Genomic DNA, 10,030 nt, shown 5'->3' with positions numbered 1-10,030 from the left:
GGCAGAAAATCCTCCTTCCCACACTTTTAAAAACACTTCTACTGTTCTTAACCATTTTCTAAACTCATAAGCCTATGTAATTTTAACAATGTACATATATGGTACTGCAAAATCTCCCAATATGGCAAAAAATTGCGATAAATAATTTAGATTAATATTTTTTTGAAAACCCATGAAACAATGAGTCCACAAAAGTCTAACCACAAAATAGTGAGGGACTACTGTACTCCTTCTCTCCCCCTCCCTATCTCCCTTCCTCCCTCCTTCCTCCCTCCCTCCTTTCTCTCTCATTCCCTTTCTCTTTTTTTCTCTCTCCTCCTTCCCTCCATCTCTGAGGCCATGTTTGAGACTTAAGACACTAAGGATACACTAAGCAATGGAGGAGGTCCCACTTTGGGGCCACATTATGAGTTATTATCAGAGTATGGGGTGCCCATTACAATGTAGAAACAATAAAGTGTGGACCCCCAAGGACCTCACACACAGAAAGAGAACAGTGCAGTTGTGACAGGAGTGGGAGCAGTACCTATGACTAGAGCTGTGGCCTCGTGGTTGGAGCTGGAAATGACGGCTTTCATAGAATCATAGTAGTTCACCTAGAAATAAAAAAATCAAGAAAACATTAATTAATATGATGATCACCCACCAGGTTAAGTAGGAGTTTGCAACAATGTTCCAAGCAGTCTTTCCAAACATGTTAGAGGGAGAAAAGAACCACTTATTTCAAGATCAGGAACATTTTTCAAAAGCACCCGTGTGTGGGACAGATGTGTGTAGGTGGCTTGGCAGTGTGAAGCCCATCCTAGGCTCCTTCTTGCTCACTGCTCGAGGGTAGCTGCAGAACGTACAATCCTGGGCACCCTGTCTTCCAGACTGTGCTGCCATTTCTACTACCTATTTCAGTTGTTCTGAGAAAATTGAATGCTGCCCACATGTGGCAGGGGTTTTTACACATAAAATAATTTATTCTTCCCTAGAAATCATCTTTACAGTAGAAACAATGTTAAGGATCATACTAGGAGGCATAGAATTTCCCACTTTCAGAAGTCCAGAACTGTGCTCTCAAGATGTATAGGGACTGGTGACCAGGGTTTTGGTTCAGGACCATGAAGGACAACTAGAGCTGGGTCAGTAGTGAAGAACCAAGGCTGGGGAGATAACTTGGCAGCATAAACACCTGCCTGGCATGTGCAAGATCCTGAGTTTGATCCCTAGTACTGAACTGTGTAGCAAGACACACACACACACACACACACACACACACACACACACACACAGAGTGAAGAACCAGATTAGGTGGGATTTACATTTCCCCCAGGCCACCTTCTTTTCCAGTGGAAGTACTAGATAAGCCATACAAGTACTGGTAGAATGACAGTTGAGCTGCAGGTATAATACATTTGCTCATCACCTAGTCATTGCAGGCACCATGCTAAGCTCAGAAGTGACTGTGAGGAAAATGACCTTTGGTCCTAACTCTCATGAAGCAGAAAACTAGAGACCCACAGGGAATGAAGGAAGGGGAAAAGGGGGTCTGGAGTTTAGGACCCAGGGTAACAGGACTGAGTGGTGAGTCAATTCACAGAGCAGAACATTGCAGTTCCCTGGAATTGCCCTGTACCTTTCTTCTGTTGCAGAAATGCTCCCCAAATGTCTTTGTGGTGGTCTGCTTAGAAATCAAGGTCATGAACACACCTCCTGAGGCATGGGGCAGACAAGACAGCTGGAGGTGCAGACCGCTCCCAACACACACTTCTTGTCAGGTTCCATCTCTATACTGATGACATGCTGACGTCAGCACTATCTGGCTCTGTTTTTCCCACAGTGAAGACTCTTCTCCTCACTCCTAATCCTCCATGTAAGCTGCCTTCGGTGGGTACCAGTTCTGCATCTTGGAATTGTTCTGTCTACCTTCTGGGTGCACAGAAGACTGAATAGGACCAAACAGAGCACATGGGATGTTCAGGCGTGCAGTTAGGGATCTGGGGGACAAAATTTCCACAAGAAGAACAGCTCCCTTATGTGCAATGGAAAAAGCTAGATAAAAAGCCATGTATTTTATTGTCCCACGAAATGGGCTATCAAAGATAAACATAAGGGAGGAAAATAGATTAGTGGTTATCAGGAGCTGGGGTAGAAATGGGTTGGAGGGACCTCATGTTCGAAATTGGTAACATTGATAATTCTACAACTCAGTAAACTTTTTACCAAAAAGCTATATGTGTATATATAATACATAAACATAATATGTAATTTATAATATGTAAATTGTACCTAATGACGATGAAGAAAAATAAAAGGAATCTCATTTCAACCATCCTAAGAAGCACACCCTATTACATGTACTCATTTAGTCAGATTTTTTTTTGTGTACTTTTCCTAATTCTCATTTCTGTTCTGAGGGAATGATTTTTTTCTTTTGTGTTTGAAGTGTTGCTGGTCACTATATTTTAAATAAATGCTATTCTCTTTGTCCAATTTTTCCTCACCTTTAATTTTCCTTTTCATGTATCAAATGAGTTTGTTGGTTTTCCTATTTTCTTCCCCATATACTATTTATTATCACTATTTTCTTGCATAGGACTTATTAATTGAGAAACTTCTCTATGTATTAGACCTAGTGTATTCAGAAAGAGGGGTAGACCCTTGGTACTATGTGCTTCTTTATTGAACACTTATCACATCGATCCCTAGGACCCCTTCTCTCCTTCCTGTCCCTTATGTGGCCATGTCTACTCTGTTTATGGTTTCTGGGCTCACTTAATATAAAGAACAATGTCTTGGTTTTTTTATACACTTTTCTTTTTTTATTTCTCTCTCTCTTGGTTTTTGAGAAGCACTACTTTAGCTTCTCGGAGCTAGTATAATTCTCAGGGAATCAGTCTCGTATGTTTAATCCTATTATCAGTCCGAAGCCACTCTGGTCACTGTGTTGACTCTTTCTTCTACAGCAGGAAGGGAAACCCACCTACTACCTTTGGACCCAGAGATCCCCAAACCAATCCCATCAGGAAGCTCAAATTGATTGACTTCATAGCTTCTAGGAATCAGCTCTTTATCATTCTTTGTAGCATTTTGTGTATTTCATGTAGTACTTTTGTTTGTTTTCAGCTAAGTTTAAGAAGTTGTCACAGGAGAAGTGAAAACTTATTAACCAATACCCATGCATACTATTCTTGCTTGCCTGTCTATGCAGCACACCTGGAGAGACATGTGTTTTTACCTGAGTAACCCAGTCTCCATGCACTTTCCAACGGATGTAGGTCACATGTGGATGGGTTGTAGCATTATGAATGGTGATGTTTGGCACGTTCTCAACTTTGGGCATCTTTTTCCAAGTTCTAAGGAGAAAAAGAAGGTCCAGGATTCAAGCCTTATACTGGGTGCCTTAGTTAGTGACCCCTGCAGTGAGACCCCAATGTCTTGCAAGTTGTTACGTTTCAAGGTAAAAAGAAAGAGCAAGAGACAAAATGGCAATGCAACAGGGATCTTGGATGACCAGTTGCTCATGGGAAACAAAAGGCCACAAAGCAGGCAGAAACTTGGTATTTAATGATCACATTGACACTGAGGAAAAAATGGCGAGGGAAATGCAGCTGGATGTGCTGGACAAGTGGCTAAGCAGGCAAGGCTTATAAAAGAGAACAGACTATTCTTGCAAAAAGGCCGGAACAGCCAGATGCAGGTTGTAGTTAACAAGTAACCTGTTTTGCAGCCAATTCCGGGAAGGAATTTTCTTTTGAGTCACATAGGCCTCAGCAGAAATGTTATCTCATATCTTAGCCCCACAGTCTCACGGCCCGCCTATCTGGGCTCCACTGTGGCCCCTGGCTGAGGGCATTGCTAGCATGACACTACACACTTGCTATCATGAAGACACGTACACAGCCTCAGCAAGACTCACTAATTGAAAGCCAATTCATGGAAGTCACCTCTATATGGCCTGTGCTGCTTGCTCAGAAGCACAATCACACTTGGCCACAGGGGAGAGCAACGTGGTGGTCCTCCACAGATAAGGACCACTGGCCCTTGTATATCTTGCTCCTTCCAACCAGGAGCCTTTTCTCAAACTCTTTCTGGACAGGAATTCTCTGCCCCCTCAACTCTTCACCTGTGCACATTCTTCCCATTCTCCAAAGCCTCACCAGCTCATCCATGGGGACATTTTTGAACATGCCAAACTATTTGTGCTCTCCCAAGCTTGTAATTGGCACATTTGATGTAAGCTGCCCTTAGTTTTTCATAAGACATATATAACTGGAAGGAAAAAGAGCTTCCCCAGTAGGGAGCAAGGAGCCAAAAAATATGGAATGGGTCGGAACTCCACGATTACACGCATATGTCCCACTGGGATTTGTGCAGCCTTACAGAAGACAGTGGGCTTCTGAAGCCAGGCCCACAAGGAAGTAGACATCACTCATGGCCATGGTGCATGAGGGTAGATGGCAGCAGTATTCATGTCCTCCCATGTTATAAACGCTCTTCAATTAGTGGGTGATTAATATCAGTTCTTTGAGATAGGCTGCCATTCCCACAGTAGAGGCAGGAATAGAACACTTGGCACTTTGATCAGGAGTAGAGGACATTGTGGTTGTCTAGCCAACTGCCATCCTCTTTTTCCTCCTTGACAAAAAAGCCAAGTGTTACAGTTTGTGTCCCAGGGGTTCTTATGATGGAAGCTTTGTCCTCAGTATGGACAGAGTAATGTCAGCTATGGCAAGACCTTTATGAGGTGGGGCCTGGTAGGAGGTCACTGGGGAGCATGGTCTTCTGAAGGAATCAAAGTAGTTCTCAAAGGATTTTGGTTAGTTCTCATGACAGGGTTATTACAAAAGAAGACTAGTTCCTTCCCCAGCTCTCTGGAGCTCTGTCCCATTACTTGGGACTTCCTTCTCACACACAACCCTGCCATGATGCCATCCATCAGGAGGTGGTGCAGCTGGGGCCTCACCAGAGCCGGTGCTGTGTTGTTTGCATTCAGCCTCCAAAACTGTGAATTAAAGAAACCTCTTTAATTTATACATTACCCAGCCCTCAGCTCTATCTTATTGCAATAAAAAGTAGATAATACACCAATACATGACGTATTTCTGGCTAATTAGAAATCAGCAGAGAGCTCTGGGAAAAGTTTCTGCTTTCTAACAAAATGCAAAAGTACATTAGACAGTAAATCACTCTCTCCCATACGTATGTATCCTCTTTCCATGTCTATTTTTCCTGTCCCACAGAGGGCATTTGTCTTCCTGATTTCAAACATAGTTGGGATATCTGGAGCTGTGGTAAGCAACGTGATATGGAGAGGCCGTGAGCTAAGGCCAGAAGGCCAACATGCTAAAAAATGGTGTAATGAGTCTGGGAGTGGTGGTGCATACCTGCAACCCCATTGCAGGGAAGGCTGAAAACAGGAGGAGCACTACGAGTGCAAGCTGCATAGTGAGACCCTATACCAAGTACGTTAAAAAAATGGTGAAGTGGTAAATGGAGACTGAAGTTTTATCTCTAGTAAACTAAACCAAGGCCAGGAATCACCTGAATGTATCCTGACTTCTATTTTTTTTTAAGGTGATGTCTCACTGTGTTGCCTAAGCTAGGCTCAAGCAATCCCCTCATCTCTGTCTGCTGAATAGCTGGGGCTACAGGCAAGTACCCCATGCCTGATACCTTTGTCAAAGAAAGATAAACCACTTTTTTCTCTTGATCATTTTCTTCTTGTTATGTAATTATAGGAAATATTTACTAAATTCTTAATATTTACCAAGCCCCATTCTGAGCACTTATTAACTTCATTTACTTCTCAGCATGATCTTAGAAGATAGGCCATATTATTATTCTCTTTTTAAGCATGACAGAACTAAAGCACAGAAATAGAAATGGTTTTCCAAAGTTAGTAAGTAGCAGAGTTCAGATTCAAACCTGGCAGCCTAAACTGCAGCTTAAAGCATTCTTAATGGCTCTTCTAACTGTTTGCAGTAGTCCACAACTGATTTCATGGTCAACAAATCGCAAGCTTGTGACTCAGTTGAAGTAGAGATAATCTGGAGTGATGATCTATAAGCAAGGTTTTTTGTTTGCTTGTTATTTTATAGTACCAGAAATCATGAGAGTATTTCAGCTTCCTCTAAATAGTCTCAACACTGGCTGTCTTCCTTGGACTAGTTGAGAGTCCTGTATGTGAGATGCTTGGAGCAAAAGTGCTTCATAGGTTAGAGTTTTATCAGATTTTGGAGTACTTGGATATAAATAATGAGATACCCTGGAGATGGAACCCAGGTCTAAACACTAAATTTATTTATGTTTTGGATACACCTTGGACACAGAGCAGAAAGTCATTTTTATGCAATGTTTTTAGGGCATTTTTTTTCTTTTTTAAAAAAGGAAAGGTTTATTTCACAGTTTGTAGAGGTTTCAGTCCGTATTTAACTAGATCCAAGGCAGGGTGGCACGGTAGAGGGCCATCAAAGAGGAGAAATAATTTATTGCAAAGTAGGCAAGAGGAAGCAGAGCAGCCAACAGCTACTGCTGCAGCAAGGCCTTCCCTCTTTTATCCCATCCACGCTACGAGCCTTTTGGGAGGAACCACTCACACCCAGATGAGGCTTCTGTCTTCAGCAAATCCATTCAGCCACTCCCCAAACTATGCTAACAGATTAATTTAGTACCACTTGCCCTTAATCCCAAGATCACATGCCCTAGGTCCAACCAATTCCCAAAAGCCCCACCCATGAGTGCATGAGGATTTGGGGGAATATCTAGGTACAAACCGTAGCATTCTACCCCTCCCCTCAAAAGATCAGTTGCCTCTGAGTTTTGACTCCAATCTGTCACATGAGTGAGGTGTGAAATTCTCCACTTGTGGTGTAATGTTGGCACACAAATGTTTAGGATTTTGGAGCATCACAGATTTTGGATGTTTAGATTAGGGATGCCCAGCCTATATTTACTTTCCATTTTATGAGAAATCATAAAAGTATTTTTTTCTGCACTTTCTAATAAGAAACACAGAAGTAATATTCAAATTTTTTTCTGTAAAACATTTATTACTTTTGGCTACTTTCCAAGCATTAAGTTTTTCCAATTCCCTAAAGAGTGATTTTCTTGAGAATTTTGTGTAAATAGTGGCCTCGTCAGACCAGTGAAAGACATTTAGCTTTCTTAAACCAACAACCACTCGGAACTTGCTTTTGCTTCAGTCATGACTTTTGCTGGACTTTCTCTTTCTCCTGGAGGAGTGAGGGAGTTTGTGGGAAGACTCACTTTTTCTCCAAATCACTTCCTGCCAGGTTACATTTAGAGACACTTTTCCACTATGCCCCCAATTACCTGAGGGAGTTTTTTTACTCACGAGTTTCCTGGAACTTACCACTCAATACTCTATATTCTCCATCTACTCAGCCAGGAGACCGGAAAGTTAATAGATGGACTAGATCTCAATCTCCAAACATCATCATTCCCAGAATCCAAGCCTCATCTTGTTTCTTCTCTCAAGAATAACACCTTAGAAATTGACACTGAGTACTGGAAAATCTCCGTTTAAGCCATGGAACTGTCTTTTTAAGATTTATTTTATGGTGTATCTTTACCAGGCTTCCATAACAATGCTCCAGTGCATTGATCTTACCTCTTGGAAAAATCATTGTTATAGTCTGCTTTTGTTACCCTGTGAAGTGGGTGTATAGTGTGCTTCACAGCAGAGAAAACACAGAGCATGTCTCTTTAGCCTGCTTCTTCCTCTATGGTGAGAGGAAGAAGAGAATCTTTCAACTCACTTAGTGGGGGGATTAAATTAATTTCTCCTGTTAAAATTGCCCTCAAATGAAAACTTTTTATATTTGCTACCACAAACCTCTTCGTCATAGTACCACTTACCAACTATGTTGCTTTTTCCTGGATACATTTAAAATCTGGAAAGATATTACTGAGGAAAATGGAACAGAAAGAGATGGTGATAGTAATCAAGTCAAAGGTAATTGATTTGATTCATATTTCAAGAGATAAAAGTTTAGGGAAAAGATCTTTAAATTTTACAGAATTACTGCTTGGAAACTGACTCAGCCTCTTGTGTGTGAATTAATTGATGGGAGATAAGGTCAATAAATAAGGATTTCATTGCAGTTTTTTTCCCCACAGCCTTGTCAGTATTTTTCTTTTTGTTTTCTTGATGATGGTCATTCTTTCTGGCACAGGATGAAATCTAAGCATTGTCTTAATTTGCGTTTCCCTAATGGCCAGAGATGTTCATATTCTTTCATGTATTTATGGGACTTGTATTTCTTCTTCTGATAAGTGTCTATTCATTTCAGTTACCCAGTTTTTTATTTTTTTGGATGGGATTTTAATTTTTTTGAGTTCTTTATGTATTCTTGATATTAGTCATTTGCTCAAGGAGTATCTGGCAAAAGTGTTTTCCCAATATGTACGTTGTCTCTTTACTCTGTTTTTTGTTTTTTGTTTTTTGTTTTTTCTGGGCTCAAGCATTTCAATTTGTTACAAAACCATTTATTTACTCTTGTTATTTCTTGTGCTACTGGAATTCTGTTCAGAAAGCTTTGTTCAGGAAACTTGGATTCAAGAGTTCTATCCATTTTTATCTTCCAGTGTGTTGTGTTTTTGCTTTAATATTTAGATCTTTCACCCACTTTTAAACTTTATTTTATTACTATATATTTGTCATATATAATATATACATATTGATCATGTTCATCATAGGGAATGTGTGCCTATACATAATTTATCTTAAAAGTCTTTTTCCCCATTTCCCTCTCTATCCTTCAATTCCTCCTCCACTCCCCATCTATAAAAGCTGTGTTTCCATTTTCTTCTTTCTATTTTCTTTTCCTCTCTCCTTCCCCATCCTTTATTCCCCTTCCCATTTGAACATTTTCTTCCTTCTTCACAATATCTTTTATCCACTTTGATTTTAGTTTGGTACATGGTAAGAGATATGGGTCTAGCTTTAAACTTGTGAATGTGGTTAGCCAATTTTCCCAGCACCACAAAGAGACTGTTTCCTCAATATAGGTTACTTTGTTCCTTTGTCAAAGTTCATGGGGCTGAATGTGTCTAAGATTGTTTCTGCATCTGTTGCTTCATTTTACACACACACACACACACACACACACACACACACACACACACACACATATGCTTTTGTGCTAATACTATGCTGTTTTTATCACTACAGCTTTTGGGTGTAATTTGAGGTCAGGTATTGTGATGCCTCCTGCTTTGTTTTTGGTGCCCAGTATTGTTTTTCTTTTTCTGGGTCTGTCCTGGCTCTATATGAATTTTAAGAATTTTAAGAATCAAAATAGTTGTAGCTATTTTGATTGGGAGTTCATTAAACATATATAGTGTATGTATGGCCATTTTGACAATATTAGTTTTGCCTATCCAGGAATAGGGGGTATCTTTCCACTTTCTGGTGTCCTTGTTTAATTTTATTTTATAATTTATGTATTTTTGTACAGGGTCTCACTATCAGCTCAGACTCATAGTAATCATCTTGTTTTCAGCCACCCCAGTGCTGGGATTACAGGCATGCGCCACCATGCCCAAACTCATGACTCATCACAACCGGGGGCAGGGCTGGAGCTCTGGTGTCTTCTTTGATCTCCTTTCTCAGAGTTGCTTTCATTGTAGTGATCTTTTACTTTTTTAGTTAGGTTAATTCCTAAGTAATTTTCTTGATGATATTGAGAATAGTACTGTTTTGCTAATTTCTTTCTTGGTGTACATTAATGCCATTGACTGGCTTTTTTTTTCATTTATGTATTTGATACAGGGTCTCACTATGCAGCTCAGACTCTTAGTGATCCTCCTGTTTTCAGCCTCCCCAGCACAGGGATTACAGGCATGCTCCACTGGGGGTAAGGCAAGCTCAGCATACAGGACTGGGTATCAAACTCTGGCTCCTGCACTTGCCAAAGCAGGCACTTAGTCCGCTGAGCTATCTTGCTGACCCTGCCATTGACTGCTATGTGTTAACTTTGTATTTTGCTACACTGCTGAATTTGGTTATTAATTCTAGAAG

The 10,030-nt window shown here is 40.6% G+C and overlaps 1 protein-coding gene across 1 annotated transcript in view; it reads right to left on the bottom strand.

The window, feature by feature from the left end:
• LOC101583765 (WD repeat-containing protein 49-like) overlaps positions 1-4,427 on the bottom strand; it is a 77,955-nt gene extending 73,528 nt beyond the window's left edge. Inside the window, exons 1-3 of the mRNA XM_012514713.1 lie at positions 4,369-4,427; positions 3,224-3,341; positions 527-596 (exon numbers count right to left, since the gene is read on the bottom strand). Of these exons, the coding sequence (XP_012370167.1) occupies positions 527-596; positions 3,224-3,341; positions 4,369-4,427 (247 nt within the window). The remainder of the gene's footprint in view (positions 1-526; positions 597-3,223; positions 3,342-4,368) is intronic.
• Positions 4,428-10,030: the final 5,603 nt, after the last annotated feature.

The sequence above is a fragment of the Octodon degus genome, unplaced genomic scaffold (genome assembly GCF_000260255.1).
Source record: "Octodon degus isolate 3935 unplaced genomic scaffold, OctDeg1.0 scaffold00038, whole genome shotgun sequence".
In the NCBI taxonomy this organism is placed as follows: Eukaryota; Metazoa; Chordata; class Mammalia; order Rodentia; family Octodontidae; genus Octodon; species Octodon degus.
This window is presented reverse-complemented; position numbering and strand designations above follow the sequence as displayed.